Source organism: Simochromis diagramma, unplaced genomic scaffold (assembly GCF_900408965.1).
Source record: "Simochromis diagramma unplaced genomic scaffold, fSimDia1.1 OVJJ01000802.1, whole genome shotgun sequence".
Taxonomy (NCBI): Eukaryota; Metazoa; Chordata; class Actinopteri; order Cichliformes; family Cichlidae; genus Simochromis; species Simochromis diagramma.
This window is the reverse complement of record NW_024387492.1, coordinates 13665598-13683035: the sequence shown is the minus strand read 5'-3', so window position 1 is coordinate 13683035 and position 17438 is coordinate 13665598. Positions and strand designations below refer to the sequence as shown.

Below are 17438 nucleotides of genomic sequence, written 5' to 3'. Positions count from 1 at the left end.
GTTACAGAAGTTAGAGAAGCAGAGGCATCCTATCACGTTGTGCTACAACCTAAAACCAAATCAATCGGTCAAATAAAACCAGCCCAGCTGGGTGGGTGGGGGGCACACTGTAATACACACATTTTGCCTCTACTGTACATTGCATACCCAGTCAGAAAAACAAAGAGGTGTAATATTCACAGCATTATTGCCAGCATTGCACCTGGAGTTACGACCCAACTGTCTGCACAAGTTCCCAATACCTTTCCTTTTCAGGTCACGAGGAGAGAAACACGGCGAACGCAGCCCAGTGACAGTTTTAACAAGCAGTCAGTCTGCTTTGTGCAGAGATTCACACGTCTCATCTTCCAACAGCAGCCCTGTCTTTTATAACGAAAAAAAGACAAGTTCTTAATACTGTCATTAAGTAACATGAAAGACCAAAAGACAAAAAAATGAATTGGTCCAGCTGACAAACACAGACTGTGTATTCAAAGCCTGATGTATCTTGTTCCTAGAAGTCATTATGGGCTGTAATTGAATTCAAACATTGGCAAAACCAGAGTTATTATGGTTTTATAGTTCCTAATTACTTTTTATTTTTATGTTGTTTTGACTTTCAGTTTTGTTTTTAGTTCAGTTTAGTTTCTGTGGTTTGAAATGATTTCGTTTCGTTCTAGTTTTTATTGATTTCACCGTTAGCTTTACTTTCCTTAATTATTCTAATATGGAGAGTATTTGTCAGGGGTATATTTAAGACATTCAGAGGAAATATTATAACACAAGTGCATCACTTTTTGAAGACAGCTGACTCGCAGGAACACAGATATATGTTTTCAATAAACAGATGCGCCATGGGCCTGACCAGAGGTTGGGATAACAAATCTGACAAAGACTAAAGTGCTGTTGTGTCCTTCAGCTTAATGAAAGCCTAGAAACCAGGTGATGTGTTGTGGACAATGAATTTGATATGAAATTTAAGAAACTGTGATACACTGAGTCTAAGACAGTGAAGTGCAGAGGAGGCAGCACACGTGCTAAGCACACCTGGCTATGGGAAGGTGTTTAGCTCAAACTTCCTGCGTACAGCTAATAGTTGGGTTTGACTGAGGTCAGATGGCATTCTTACCATAAACAAACAGCTTTGGAGTGTCTCTGGAATCTCAAAATAGTCTTGGTGCGGTTGTTTTGATCCTCACCCGATTATTACATTCATAACCACATGGAGGCTCTAATAAATCACAGTTTGATTTAAACTAATTAAACACAAATTTCTGCTTATAGTTCTCATTTTAATTTCATGTGTATTTGAAGATATATGGTACATACACATGCCCACTTTTGCTCTATCCCACAATGGTAAATAAAACCCTGAATTCAGAGCAAATCTGGATCAAGACTGACTCCAGGCATTTAGCCTGATTTAGACTTCTGAAGGAAATCCATATTATATCTTACAACATAAGTCGAAACGCTTTTTAACCCTACGCTGTTACCTTCCATGCCATTTAGTCATTGTGGCTTGCGTCGACCCGATGTATAGTTAGAGTTCTGAGAAGGTACAGATCTGACTACGTGGAAGATTAAAGCATAAGGTTGGAGGGTTTTCCGGTGACATCCTAAGTTATAATGTAGATTTCCCCACAAAGGTCTGAATTAGGCTTTTCTCATGTCCCTGACTTTAAGAGACAAAAAAACAGACAAACTAAAATAAATCACATTCCCAACAGAGTTAATTAGCAAATCTAACAACAATATTTTACATTTAGAATTTATTTTAAAAACTGTCGCAGACAAACGGTATAATCCCACAAATTCTTTCCAATGCACCCTGAAATATTTCTTTACATTGTTACAGTGTTGAGTTGTAATACATATTTAGTGTCTGATGAAGCTAGGACACATCTCAGTTAATCTCAAATTTCCAATGGAAGGATTAGGACATTAATCGAGCAGCAGTGCCCAGCGCTCACTAAAAGCTCTGGGTTGTGAAAGAGGCTCATAATTCAATATTGCAGGATATGAGATTATAGGCATTCTTACATTTGGAGAAAAAACACAGGAAAGAGTTCATATTTCTGATCAAATAAACCATAACACAGCCAGTTTGCCCCAATATAGAAAAGATTTCATGCTGTATCCTGTATATTTATACTCTGGAACAGAATCAGTGGGAGATCTCACTACTGTGTACTATTTTATTTGGTTAAACTCCAGCCAGCTCCTGCTGGGATATAAAGTCTAAAAAATACAATGTCATGTTTTGTTTAGTGAGTCAGGCAAGTACTCAACTTTCCATAGAGGCAGCGGAGCATAAAGCAGACGCACAATAGGTAAACATTGGCTGGTCATGTGAACGAAGCAGCAGCAGCAGCAATGAGAGTGACTTCTATCAACTTTCTCAGACCTAACTCCTTCACATCCAAACCAGCAACAACCTGCCTCAGCCAGTAACAGCTGTGCATCTTTCAGTATTTATGCACTTAGTTTGTGCCTGTGGCTGAGTGTAAAGGTTTGCATCTTCATTACTAATGCAAAGATTATACAGCGCTGTATTTTTAATTTGAAACATTGAAATTTAGATGCAAAATGTCTTGTAAAAGTTTGTTTATGTGGCGTGCTGCCATCATAATTAAAAAGCTGGTTACTTGCTTAACCCAATTCATAACAGAGAAAGTTTGGCCAACTTTCAAACACTTTGACTAAAATTTCTGAAGATTTCGTATTTAATTTAAAGTTACATCAGCCAATAATATCGCGAAGGCAGAAAAGAGATCTCTGACTGACAACTGATTGTTGGTCTACCTTTAATAGTAAAGAAGTCAGCTAACAGTCAAACAGACCTACAGTCATATGAAAAAGAAGAGAGTATATAGAGTCGAGTGAAAACTTACTGTGACCACAGGAATTAAGTGGGCAAGTAGCAGACAGGTGCTGCGAATCAGATGCAGTTAATAACCTTTATAAAGGCAGAAGTTTTGCGGACTTTGCTGGTATCAGCAGTCCACTCTTCCCAGGAGTGGACTGCTGTAAATTCACCCCAAGGTCTTACTTTACAAAGCTCAGAGACTCTTCAACAACTCCACAAGCTACATCTCAGACTCCACAGGCAGTTAGCATTTTAAATGTTTAAGTTCATAACAGCACAATTAGAAAAAGACTGAACAAGTACGGCTTGTTTGGAAGGATTGCCTCTCTGAAAAGAACATGGCAACACATCTTAAGTTTCCAAAGTCTCATCTAGACAAATCACAGTACTTCTGGAAAAAGGTCCTTTAGACAGACCAAGCCAAAGTGGAGATAGTTGGCCATAATGCACAGCATCACATGTTGGGAAAACCAAACATAGCATAGCAGCCGCAGGACCAGGGCACCTTGCAGTCATTGAAGGAACCACAAACTCCTCTGTATACCAAAGTATTCAAGAGTCAAAAAGGCCATCTTTCGCACAGCCAAAACTTAGCCAGTAGTGAGTCATGGAAAATCAGAATGATCCCGAACACAACAGCAAATGTACAAGAGAATGGCTAAAAACAGAAAAGAAGCAATAGATTTTGCAATATCATTAGCCCAAGTCAAAGAATTCGACCTGACTGAAATTCTGTAGTGTGACCTTAAGAGCACTGTGCATAAAAAAACTAGCCACAAACCTCAATGAGCTGAAGCAGTCTTGTGAAGAAGAGTGGGTCAAAACACATATGTGCAAGAAGCCCCTGTGAGCCAAAGGGCTCAGGCTTCAGGCTCCTCTAAAACGTATATATTATATATTATATTATATATAATATATATGTATGTATTCCTATTATGGATTTCAGGCACATGGCTGAGGAACACAGTCCTTTCTGTAAGCACAGAAGCCCCACCCACATCCTGCTTAAATGTTTTGTTTGAAAGGGTAACAAATCAGAAGAAGGTTGGCTTAGAAGGAGAACAGGTTAAACAGTTTGTTACAAACAGATGCTGAACAGCGCTTGACTGTACTCCAGTAGAGTCCACAAATAAAAAACATGGAACTGAAAATGAGTAGAAAGTGTGCACTTTAATCTGCAGAATGTTAGGACAGATTTGCTTTAAACATGGATGCAAAATACACTATCATAAATTACAGGGCGAATTTTGGGGAAAAGTCACATGGTAACGCAAAGAACAACATGAAATCATTGAAACGGAATTATAAATACCAGCCCGCCACTCTGGCTTCTAAAAGCTTTCCATCCAAACAATGGGTGGCATCAGATGTAAACCAAAAGAACACCAACTCTGTGGGAGTTCAGCCAATTCATCACTTCCACCAGCACATGACAAAAGGGAAAACATTACATTCATCTCTATTTAGAAAACCTGTTTGGGAAGCTACCCCTTTACTTATAACCGTGTAATTGCAGATAATTAGCAGCCACCACAAAGTGAAGTCAAGCTTTATGTTATTATAGCTCACAATTGTTTGCGGCTTCCTGAGGAAAAACATAGATCATTACCATAAGTCCATTATAGATCAATACAACAATATTTAGCATCACCACAAGGAGACAAGGGGATTTAAAAGGAGCTATCTCTCTGTCGGTGGGATTTTTATGTGCATTGCAGTATGTCACATGAGCTCGGCATTAGTGAGCCACATCCGCTCAATGAGATACTACAGTTTCTAATCATATGTTCATACTAAGACTACTGGAAGTATGAGTCTGGGAGTATATTACATAACTCTGCTTGACTGGAAGTGAGAGTAAAATGTATTTTTCAGCTAAACTCACTGTTCACAGTGATTGGGACTTTACGGAGGCATCAGAACATGGCCAATTAAGATGATAGAGATTATTTAACTGATTTTGCTTGAAACAAACTGGAAAACAAAGACGCATCAGGTGGGAGGACTCAAAAGTTGACATTATATCAATTTGAAAACCTACACAGAGGCTTCTGTGTAATATTTCTCCTTTTTTGATGATGTTTCCCTCAGTGACCCCATCATCTGCATTAACCAGTGTGCCTTATTCAGCTGCACACTTATGACTGTCTTCCTTTCCAGATTTGTGATCTGCTTGTAACCTCAGTGACACAGAGCTGGACGAATAAAACAAAGAAAGCTTAGTCATCCGTTCAACTCTTCAGGCTTTCAAAGACGACCCTGTGAACACACTGTCTGACTGACTCTCAGTCTAATCATTTGTTTTATTACTAACATGCATATACACACTTTTTGCTGTGATCTTTATGGCTTGGAACTTGTATGTGCTATGGAAATACACTGGTATTATGTCACTCCTGTAAAAATGAGAAGTGGAAAGGGTTGTGTTTTTTTTTTCAAGCTGTATGTCACATTACATCCAAGTGTGTCTGCATGATAGGTTTGGAGGGCAGAGCCCAACATTCAGAGTGCAACACTGGGTTATGTAAGGTAATTTGTTCTGTTTGGGGGACCTTCTGTAGAAGCACAGACGAGTTAAAGTTACCTTATCCCCGAAATCTCCGAAAAGATAGCAGCTGTTCCCCAGCAGCATCGGGATCAGTTCACCGCTAATTCAATTAAACTGTAAACTAAAACCACTCTGGTTGATTATAACTATTCTTTATTTATTTGCTGTAAATGAGTTTTATAATATTTGACTATTTTTCATTTGAAAACTGTGTTTCGGGAGTTCTCATTATAAGAGCAACGCTGATATTTTGAAATAATAAAAAAAAACAAGGATTCATTAAAAATCATTTATGTATCAACAGCATTAAAAATAATTCAAGTGTTAATATGGAATACAGCTGTCATCTTACGTGTCTTCTTCCCCTTAATTTAGAGAAAACACATGATCTTGATTAGTTATTAATAAAGTGCAAAGCGACCTGAAGGATGAAAAAGGCTGCAAACCAAAATAAAGCTTGTTCCCTTTTTAATGTGATTAAAAAAGGATTTCTTGAATCTGATTAGACACGTTACTTGTGTCAGACTGTGTGCTCTACATGTTTATTGTGTTTCTGTCACGCATTCAGTTTGTGCATATAAATCCATATGAAAATGAATTTTGCATAAATTTTGACACTTAAAATAAATTCTTTATTTTGTCATTGAGTTATTTTGTTAGTTTGTCATGGGCATCTGGTAAATTGGTGCGACATGCACATGTGCTAGAAAAGCATAGCGGATACTCATCTTGTGCATATTTGTCATTAAGTTATTACTCATCATTCATCCTATTTTTAATTGCACAAACCATTTTCTATGGTTGCCATCTACAGCAGCTGCTCGGCCCATGCCATGAAGCTCCTGATGCACAGTTTTTGTGCTGATGTTAATGCCAAAGGAGGTCGGAAACTCATGTCTGATATGGAAGAAATTTCACAAACTGACTTGTTGCACTGGTGGCATCCTATTACAGTACTACACTGGAAGTTAGTTGTTGTTTAGAATGAGCGTTTCTTTCACAAATGTTCGTAAAGAAAGCCTGCATGGTGTTGGATGTTATACATCTGCTGCAGCAGGACTGAAACGCCTGAATTTTGTCTATGTCTAAATCTGCAGGTATGTGCAGATGCAGGCCAGGAATTACTATGACTTGGTTTAGTTGACATGGGTAAAAATTGTGGCCAGTGAAAACACCAGAAGGGTGTAATGTGGCAACTACCGTATAGCCTCCCTCACACTCATACAGTATGCATCTTTACTCTTTTTTTTTTCTCCCCCCATAAACGTTGTTTCTTACATGATATCATTAGCTCACGTAGTAACTTCATTAAGTTCGTGAGGTAGATGAAGTCATTAACGACTATAGAATAAAGTATGAATGAAATGTATGACTAAATGTGGCCTGTATTCTAAAGCACTTTTAGTGAGCAGTAAGACTACAAAAGCACTATATAAATGCTAGTGCGTCATAACGTAAAGCCAGCGGAGGAAGCAGAAAGCCACACTCAGGGCCACTGAGGGAAAACACTAATGCATATGTGCAGTTTGCTGCACAAGCAAACCTCAAAGCTGGAAACTTTTTGGGCTCCAGGCGAACAATTTTCATTCAAGCAAGCAGACACCATTTTTAGTATCCAGTTCTCCTTAATTCATCCATGAGTGGCACCCACAGAGAGTTTGGACCTTAAGGAGCTTGCATAACACTAGTGGACGGAGATATGCATCCAGTTTTCTTTTCTCATATTGATGTTTTAGGAATTCAGTAAAAACTTTCACTACAAAATGAGTGGGAACTGCACATGTCAAACACCAAGATGGGATCACATCGGCCATAACACCAATGACTTTTTGAGTCATTAGCCTTGCAGATGGTACAATCATTTTTTTTAAGTTGTAGGTATTTGTGCGCCTCATGTAGGCAGGCTCCAGCCACTGTCACTGAATAAGAAAACCGGAAGAAAACAGGTGGATAAGGATTTTCTGGTAACACCTCTGGACTGAAACATGTGGAGTAAAATTCAAAATTAATAAAAACAATTTTTTTCAAAGTTCACTATTTGTCAAACAAAAATAAATAAATAAATACATAAATAATTGTTTTTATCTTTGCTGATGTCTTTTCACTTGTCTCTTCACCTTCTTTTATCTTCCCAGAGCCGACACTTTCTCCGCTCTCCTCTGAGAAGAGCTGAAGTATTCGTCTCGGTGCGCCCACGAGGAACATCCACGGAGAGTTACGTTCTTTGTGCACTCAACCACTTACTGCACTAACCTCTTAAGCTGACTGAATAATAATGGTGATTCTAATGTGAGTAATTAATTGCATTAATAATTCAACACGTGCCCTCGTGCGTAATTATGCAACAGCTAAAAGACGGGTTCATGCCTGCTGCCAAATCAAACTGCTGCCAGCAATGGAGATAGAGAAATGATCAGATATTTTATTCAGTGCCAGCCCACATATAGAAACATTAGAGTCATTGACCCAGAGAGGATTTGCTGAGCACGCCTGCTCATTTTAAGCAGCAGCATACGTCACATGCATACACTAATGTGCTTACGCACTTGGTAACTGCCCAGCACATCAAGAACTGATGTACTGCTGGTGACAGAGTAACTAAACCAGCGCTGGAAGGGCTTTCAGCACTGTGATCCAAGCCACTTTTAATGTGATGGCAGAGTATGTCCTGCAAACAAACTAGGGGATTCTCCTTAACACTCCAAGGCTTTATCTTGGGATTATAATGACTAGTAGAGACAGCATGTCCCGCACACATTTGGATTCAGTTTCTTTCTCCTCAGAAGATTAAAGATTTAAAGAATACAGATGATGATGTGTCTCTATTGAGACAATGAGCTCACGTCTACTGAATCAACAATAGGCAAACAGCCAAATGATCTTTATACAAGAACTATTTAACAAGAGGTGATTCACTGTCATAAAAATCCAAGCAAAACATGCTCTTTTTTTTTTTTTGAAGTAATGGTTTTCTAACTATAACCATGTGGGTTTAGATCCTATTCAAAAGAAAAATGTTTTTATGAGCCCAAAGCGAAGGTTAATGACATCAGGGATTAGATATTAGATGATCCTAAGGAAAAGAAATGCTTATTTTTTTTATTTGTTTTTTTCCTCTTTTGAAATATTGAATTTTTTGCTGAAAATGCAAAATAAAAACTAACTTTTTGCATCATTCACCTAAATAATACAGTTGCAGAAAATAGTTTGCAGACCGAACTGGACATAGCCCAATGAAAGACATGAAAAGAAAATACAGATGTTGATTTTTGGGGGTCTTTTTAACTATTTTTGGGATAGGACAGTGGAGATTCAAACCCAGCCTTACGGTGTATGGGTCGCCTGCTTGACCAAGTGAGTTATAGCAGTACAACCAAGGTCTTGATTTTTTATTTTATTTTATTTTTTTGAGGTACATGATATGATATTACACATGTGGGAGGAAAAAAACTTCAATCAACAAGAATTTGAAGTTGAAATGGTTTTTATTTATTCATTTTCAATTAGCTCGTTCATGCATTTTTCTTCTGTCCTGCATATTTTTTTCTTCTCTTTCCAGTTATGTTTTCCTCATTCTAGTGAGTGATCTACTGAAGAGTGTGTTTTTAATGAGAGTATTCCATCTGTAGGAACCAGCTCCATAACTCACAGTGAGGTCTGCGGTTTATTCAGAGTTACTGGGACATGTTCCTGTTGAATTTTCCGTCTTTTATGAGACTTTTTGCATGATTAAATCACCTCAGAAAATTGTAGTTATTTATATGATGGTGTTGGAGAGAGGAAGCAGCAACTGCAAAGAAAGATTTCTTCCACTGATTGCTGATTAAATTCAGGCTTATGAGAAGGCTTGAGCTTGTCCAAGCTGTCATTGGGTCAGAGAAGGCACACCATTATAGGACATGTTTTAGAAAAGGCTTGTTTCTTTTTCTTTTAGGTGGTCCAAGTGTTTAAGACGGCTAATCTAAATATATTGTAATAATTATTTTATGAACATATAAAACAACATTTTTCTTTTCAGTATCTGCTCATGTAGTTAAAGTGTGGTTAGAGAAAAGTTATTGTTAATGGTGAATTAACAATACCGTTAATCTCTATAAAGTCATGCACGTGAATATGTAGGTAGGAGACAAGATTTTAAAGGACAGGAAGTAGAGGTAAAAGAAGCCTTGCAGTTCGCCTGTAGCTCCACTTCCACTGACCAGTCACTTTTATGCAGGCTTTAGGTGGATGTAACTGAACAAGAAGGTGAAAAAATGCAGTTTTGTAATCCCTTGGATGTAATCTAATTACAATTTAGCCTTGTATTATCCATTCATTCTCTTCCACTTATCCTTATCAGGGTCTATCCCAGCTGTCATGGGGCAAACTCCACACAGAAAGGCCCCAGTTAAACCCAGTCCACGCCACTATGCTATCCAGCTTTGTGTTAGCTTTTGTGAAGGTGTCTGGATTTATAAACACTGACTGGTGCACAGAGCAGCATGACTACTTCCTGCAATGAAAGCCCTTAAAGCTGGGCCTGATGGGTTTCCAGGTTAAAACAAAGAAAAAAAAACTCTCATTTCAATTGTAGGTTTGTCTTGACACTCAGAACTGCATTAAATTAAAATGCACCAGCTTGTTTTATAGTGTTAAAAAGGAATTGTGGTAAATAATGTTGATCAGTTGGTTAATATTTAGTTTGCATGAAAATATTAGATCTTTGTAAAGCTACAAATTTACAAAAACAAAATCTTCTAAAACTTAAAAAAATTGCAGCTTAATGGTATTTTGTGCACCTATAAACATTATTTGGGAAGTTATTATAAAGTTTATTACGGTGTTTCAAAGACCATATAAGTAGGGGGGTGAGGTGCCAGTGATGTCACAAAATCTGAACCTAGTGACGGGTCAGATGCGTCCTGTTTTACTCACAGCTCTGCCTGTTCAGCTGTGTGGTCAGTTGATTTTTTGTTTACTTTTGCTGTCTTTTTTACCACGACCAGTCACAGCAAAGTACCTACCTGGACCTGGTTTTGCTGGAGATTTCTTTCTGTTAAAAAGTATTTTTTCATTCCCACTGTCGCCTGGTGTTTGCTCAAAGTGGGTTGTCTGATTGTTGGGTTTTCTCTCTATTATTGTAGGATCACTATCTTACAGAATGAAGTGCCTTGATGCGACTGCAGTTGTGGTTTGGTGCCAGATGATTTCATTTCTGTTCCATTTAGACACTACAACATCCTGATTAGGCTGATTAAAAGATTGTAGTTTGCAGAAATTGGTCTCTGTCTGTTGCTGTGCATCACAGGACCAGTGTTAAAGAACATCTTGTGCATCTGCGATGTGAGCAGCTTTCACTGTATATGTGACACCAAATGTGATTTCTATCAAACATCCAAAAACATCAATGTTGAGAAAAATAACTTGAAATTTCGATTCAGCGCTGCCAATCAGTAATCTACGTGAATGATGTCATTTCCTTGTTACCTGGAAGCTGAAGCCCTCATCTACAAATGCTACAGCTAAGCTACCAGTATTATAGCCAGTCATGAATGCACAAATTGCTGAGTATTTTCAGCGGGGCTTCACAAATAATGAAATCCTTGTGTTATTAGCTGAATCACATGGTGTTACTATCAGCAAATGTACTCTTGAAAGGGCCAACTTGTTGCGATCTGGTTTTGAGTGTGCATTCCTCTGCACCATACCAGGAAAATGACGTCATTCACGTAGATTACTGATTGGCAGAGCTAACTCAAAATGTCTAGTTACTTTTCTCAAAATTTTTAATTAGTAAGTCAAAATTTCGAGTTATGGATACTTTTTTTTTTGTGGCGGAAATGGCCTTCCATACAACACTAATAGAAAAATTCTTAGTTTTTTATTTTTGCTTTTTAAATGTGTTTTTCAAACTTGTGAGAACAATAAATATCATTTGTTTTCTTTCTGCAGAATTCTGTCTGAATTCAGTGAAAGTCAATTCAGTGAATGTGTGAGCGTAATTCCGGGGAACCGACCGTTTAATTTGGCTTGTGTAATCATACAGTGATATCATATTGCTTGTTACACAAAGACTTCTGTAGTGTAAGTCAACATATTATATGATGGCCATCTGCCCACGACTGCTTCTCATGACCTCCAATTGTATGCCCCTGTCCTTCTTTCTGTTATGTAACAGTCCTCTGCCTGGTAGAGTTCAAGGTTTGCCCTGTGGTGTGGCAGTGATAAGAAGTTCACCCCTGGGGTGAGGATACAGGGAAGATGACTCTGTTTCAGATCCCCGCGAACCCCCACATTTTATAATACTCAGTTCGAAATCGTGCAGAGGCGCTCCCCAGGTGGCATTTAGAGAGCAATTTTCTTGCCCAAAGCTCATTTATTTTTTTCCTTAGAGGTGTATCCCACATTGATTCCATATTACTCCCACAGTTGGGTTAGTAAATATACACCCCAACCTCTTCCTTCCCTTTTCTCTTTTAGAAAACGATGTGTGCTTACTGGCTGTAGCTTCCCCTGCCTTTGTCAGTTACATGGATCGGCCAAAACATTAAAACCACCTGTCTAATACTGTGCAATTCCCCCTTGTGATGCTAAATCGTGGCTTGGATGTAGGACCTCGAAGAGTGTTCTGACTGTAGGGCCTTTTGTTCCTGAAGGTCAGGGTGGGAACTTAATGTACTGGGCTTTTAAAGGTGTATCTCACAGACGAGTCAATTACTCAAAGTCTTTGAAATGTTTTTAAGTCATTTGGGGTATTTAGCACAACATTACATTGTATCAAGATGATCCCTGTTATTACCTTCTCCTTTCAGTGATTTTAATATTGTGGCTCATTGATTTATCTTAAATTATCATTATGGCTTGCAGGGACTGATTCTGTCATGTGCTAGCTGGCAGTTGACATGGAAAATTCCCCATTTTATTCTTGATACTGAGCTGTTTGCACATCATACTGAGCTCTCTGGTCCTTGGGGGTGTCCTGCATTGGAGCGGAAAGTCCTGAGGCCTCATTCTGAAAATGACTTTAATTATAGATTCAAAGAATAAGCGAGGAATTAAGAGGTTCTTGTCTATTTTTACGCTTCAGCTTAACAAATTAGGCGTTCCATTCTCATATCCTGAAGCAATATTTGGACTTTGCTATAAGCCACGGCTGCGTGATATTATGTGTACAGTACAGTGTCCGTACTGTTGATTTCATGTGCCAGGAGTCCAGTGGAACAGCGAGGCTCTGGTGTTGTCATTAATACTTAATGGCAGACTGAAACGCCAATCACTGTATTTGTAGCAGCCTCGAGGCTCGCAATTACAGAATGCAGTTACAGCCACCCGGGGGCTGGGGTAGTGTGCAATTAGTTGCCTGCATCTGATAGGGTTACAAGTCACAGATCAATAGTCATTGCTGCCCCGGCCACTAAATACAGGAGGAAGACTCAGATAGGAGATGAAGATAAGAACAGCTTCTGACAGATAAGGACAATGTGATGTAGGGAGACAGTGAAGCCTTTTTAAAAAATGTATAGAAATAAATGAGGTGGTGTAATCTATAAAAATATGACTTTATGAGCAAACAATCTGAATTTGCCACTTTGGCTGTCTAGTAACAGAGGTAGCTTATCTGTTTAAGAACTATGGTTTATGACTTATATTGGATATGGTTTTTGAATTATTAGTATCTAATGAAACATTTTATTGCTATATATTCATATGCAAACCATTTTTTTTACTATGGTAGTACAATTATTTTTCTTAATTGCAAAATGTGCAGTTTTAAAACAGCCTTTAAGTGCACGCATGGTTCACACAGAAGCTAATCAATTGCTCCATTACTTCTGCTATTTCAGTATGTCAGGGAAAAGCATTAAGTCTGTGAACAGTGGACTGTTTAAAGACTCTTTGAAAATTCAGGCAATATCAAAAAAGATCAACAATTTGTTGCACAGTGCTTTAACTTTTCTAAATATTTAACTTATTTAACATTCGCTGCTTTTTATCGTTGTTTTATGTCTCTACCAAATCACTGGGGAAGTATGTGGCTCATCAGCTGCTAAATGACCTACCATAGTCATCCACAAGTTACTAACTGTGTGTTTTATGGTGTGAATTATGTGGGGAAACCAGCATTTTCTCACTTTCCCCTTTGTACAGAGGATATTTTGTCTGAACTGACAACCTGAAAATCCAGACTTTGTAGAGTGATTGTGATTGTATGCAACTTCCACCTCGACTTTTCTCTCCTGTAAAAGATGTCATTGTGATCTCAATGGGAATTCAATCATTCTCAATGGATATAATTGCATTTTAAAGAACCTACACTGAGTAGAGCTACCTGTTGCAGCCGTAATCTACTGTATGGACAGATTTACAGTGAAGGATGTGCTAAAGCTGCAGGGAGCTGCAAATTTGGTGATAATTCTCTGTATTTGCATCAATACCACCCCTCCTTTCACTCTGATGCACTTTCTCATGGCTATTTTGAGCATAATGATAAAACAAATGGTTATAACTCTTTTAAAAGCAAAATGAGCTGATGTAAACCTGGCCACAGATCACAAGACAATTTGATTCATTACAGTAATTAAAGTTTTTTTTTGAGTTCCATTTTTCTGATATGATGTCAGACTGAGTAAAGCACGGAGAGTGCTATGGAGGAAAATGAGTAAAGCTGACCTCCAGTGAAACCACTAAAGCAAACAGGCTAATTTTCAAGCCTGATAAAAATTGAGTAAAGAGCTGCCAGGCTTGTGGTGTTGTCCTTGGACCCTTCGGAACAGGAGAAATGCTTTTGAGCACAAATGAAGAGGCAAATGAAGGTCCCAATAATGCAGAGCTTTTCAGTATTCATCACAAATTCACTGGCTGAAGTTTTAAATCCTTCATATTGTGTCTCAACATGTACAGAGAGATTTTCAGACTTTTGAAGCTCATGTCTAATGACAAAGTTGTGAGCAAAAGAATTCTTTGGAGAGAAGTTTGCACTTAACGTTTACGCACTCATTGGCTTCAAATCTGACTTTTAAATGATCCTCTATAATGCTGGAACTCAAAATAAATGTGGCCACTTTCAGCTGATGTAACATTCAAAGCTTGCTTTCCCAGTGAGCTCTAACCTGACTTTTTGGTTACTTTTTTGTTTTTGTTTTCTTGATTCAGGCACAGCACTCCTACGTTACCTTTGGTATTTCCTGACAGCAGAAGTTTTCCAAATGTTCTCCCACCTTCCTCACACACGTATTCATAAGGACTGGTGATACTGAGGCACAACTCTCGGATGAGCCTGCCCCTCAGTAGTCTTCCAGAAATGTAGCAATCACATTAAGTATATTTCCCTAACTATGAATAAAACAAATATAAATTATTTAAACCCTTATGGTTAAAGACCCCCCCCCCCACACACACACACACACACACACACACACACACATACTACCTTCATATACTCTTAAAATACTCGGTTTTCATGTCTCCTGGCAGATTTGGCTGTATCTATTTTATTATAAACCTGTTGCATTGATATGTTTTTAAATAACATGATATTTTATGCTCTGTTTCTTTCATCTGTGCTATCACTGATTAGACCAGGACATTGTGCAGTGATCATATTTTAATGTGATCAGCAGTGTTGGACAAAAATTACTTAAATCGGGGTACCTCCTCCCTCATATTCAATCGCGTTTTGTCTTTATACTCCCAATAATCTAAAACTGTGCTCCACAGGTTTATTTGATAGTCGAGACGAATTTTCTTCGTTTTGTGCAATAACCGAGAGTCAAACTAAAGTCCGAGTTTCCGCAGAGGATCTAAGAAGTTGCTCTCTTACCTATTGTCGTGATCACAGTGATGGCGAAGTAAAAGGAGCCGGCGAATTTCCACTGCATGCCGGCTTTGTGCGGCTTCAGCTGCAGCACCACTTTTTCCAGCTCGTCAAAGTCCTTCGAGGACAAGTTGAATGTCTGGAGCAGCTCCCCTTTCTTCAGGTGCAGCTCCATCCTCTGGGCCGTCTCCTCCTGAGATTCCAGGGCGTCGAAGATCGCGGCTCCCACGAGCAGGTAGGTGAAGGTGCAGATGATGAGAGCGAGGGTCCTCACGTTTTGCCTCTTCATGGTGGTGTGGTGTGTGTTAGGGGGACAGGCGGAGTGTCAGAGCGGGTCTTGAGGACGGGGAACTCGGCTGGCTCATGGCTGTGCTGCTCTGACGGAGCAGAGGAGCTCTCTGATTACTTTATGAGCCGAGGAGCTGTTCATTCAGCACCACGCCTCCCTCACCCACCAACCCACCCCCCTCCACGCATCCATCCCACCTCTCTCTCACACACACTCTCTCTCCGACTGCATGAATCCCATTTTAATTCTCCTTATGAAATACTGTGGACTCACTGAGAAACTGAGAACACTGTGCCCCAATGCTACAAAAAAAAATCGTCAGCCTTTAATGAAGCACAGCGAAAAAATGTATGCCCACATTAGGGAAAAAGAAATGGAGGATAAATAATCTCACTTTAAAAAAAAAACTTTCAGGTATTTAAGTTACAAGAAAAAAAACGTTACATGCGAACCAAGAAAAAACGAAAAACGAAAAAAAACTTGATTTTGACTATTTAATTTTTCCTTTTACTTTATTTATCATAAAAAATATGAATAACCCAAGACATCCGCATGCAAAATGTTTTTACAGGATTTACAGGCACTAGTAGAGAGGTGAAGAGTTTACTTCTCAGTAAAGAAAAACCTCTTGTAGAAAATAATTTTTAATGAGATACAAATGAAATGTAAAAAAAAATGATACTTAACAATCAATAACAGTTTGGAAATATTTACAGAATTATCTGTTTGCCTTGTGGAGCCAGAGGAGACGAGTGTTAGGGGGGGATCTGTGACAGAAGGACAGCAGCGAGAGTGAAAGGAAAGGTTTACAAGATGGACGTGAGACCTGCTATGATGTATAGTTTGGAAGTAGCGGCACCGACACAAAGACAGGAGGCAGCGCTGAAGATACTAAGATTTTCAGTGGGAGTGACTAGGAATGACAAGATTAGAAATGAACATACCAGGGGGACAGCTCAGGTCGAACGGATTAGAGACGAAGTTAGAGAGGCAGGCCTAAGGTGGCTTGGTCATGCACAGTTGAGGGATGATGGAAATATTGGACAAAGGGTGTTTAAGATGAAGCTGCAAAATAAGGAGGAAAAGAGGAAAACCACAGAGAAGGTTCATGGATGTAGTAAAGGAGGACATGCAGAGCATTGGCTGGACAGAGGATGTTTGGGATAGGGTGAATGAATAACTCAGGCAACTTCTAAAGAGAGCAGCTAAAAGAAGAAATGTATAGTATGATCTATTACCTGATTTACTATAAATCTGAAAATCTCCCTGTACATGCTGAACTCTAACCACAAAAGCATATATGAAGGATTTAAAACGTCAGCCAGTGAATTTGTGATGAATACTGAAAAGCTCTGCATTGGCTTGAGATGAGTTTGTTTATTTGCACTTTCACCTTAAATGTGACAGAGAGGAATACGCAAACACAGCCTCAGGAGCCACAAGCTAGTGTACTCCTTGTGCCAGTTCCAAGTCCTGATCAAAAATCAACATGCTGATCCATCCGCTGGCGCAACCAATTGGGAAATACCAGAGAAGCTGAAAGTACCATATAATGATCTTTAAACAATGTGGGTTTTGTTACCTAAAGCAACCCCTTACCCCTGCAAAACTTTTAGGATACAAGTCATAATATCCTCTGAACACGAACAAAAAGAGTGTCGTTTTATTTTATTGTTTTTATTTTTAAAACCTCTGCTTGGCTGGTTTAGGCCAAAAGTAAAAGGGAAGTTATCTTTATTGCATAAAACAATAAAGAACTAATTCTATCTCGTGCACTTGTAGCAGCATGCTGTGCACTCATTGCAACGTATCGCCTCTCTCTCTGTTTTTGTAATCTTGCAAGTACTCTGCCTCCAGGTTTCATAGCTACACTAACTATTCATGGAAAAAATACAGATTATAAAAGCAGTACTTCAGTGCCAACATCTTTTTGCCTGTCTCCTTGCTAATTATGTCACTC

At 38.8% G+C, this 17438-nt stretch overlaps 1 protein-coding gene across 1 annotated transcript in view; it reads right to left on the bottom strand.

Annotated features, from left to right (window-relative positions):
- The window catches only part of kcnk3a (potassium channel, subfamily K, member 3a), a 45085-nt gene extending 29474 nt beyond the window's left edge, over positions 1-15611 (bottom strand). The window contains exon 1 of the mRNA XM_040017678.1: positions 15196-15611. Within this exon, the coding sequence (XP_039873612.1) occupies positions 15196-15478 (283 nt within the window). The 5' untranslated portion in view covers positions 15479-15611. The remainder of the gene's footprint in view (positions 1-15195) is intronic.
- Positions 15612-17438: the final 1827 nt, after the last annotated feature.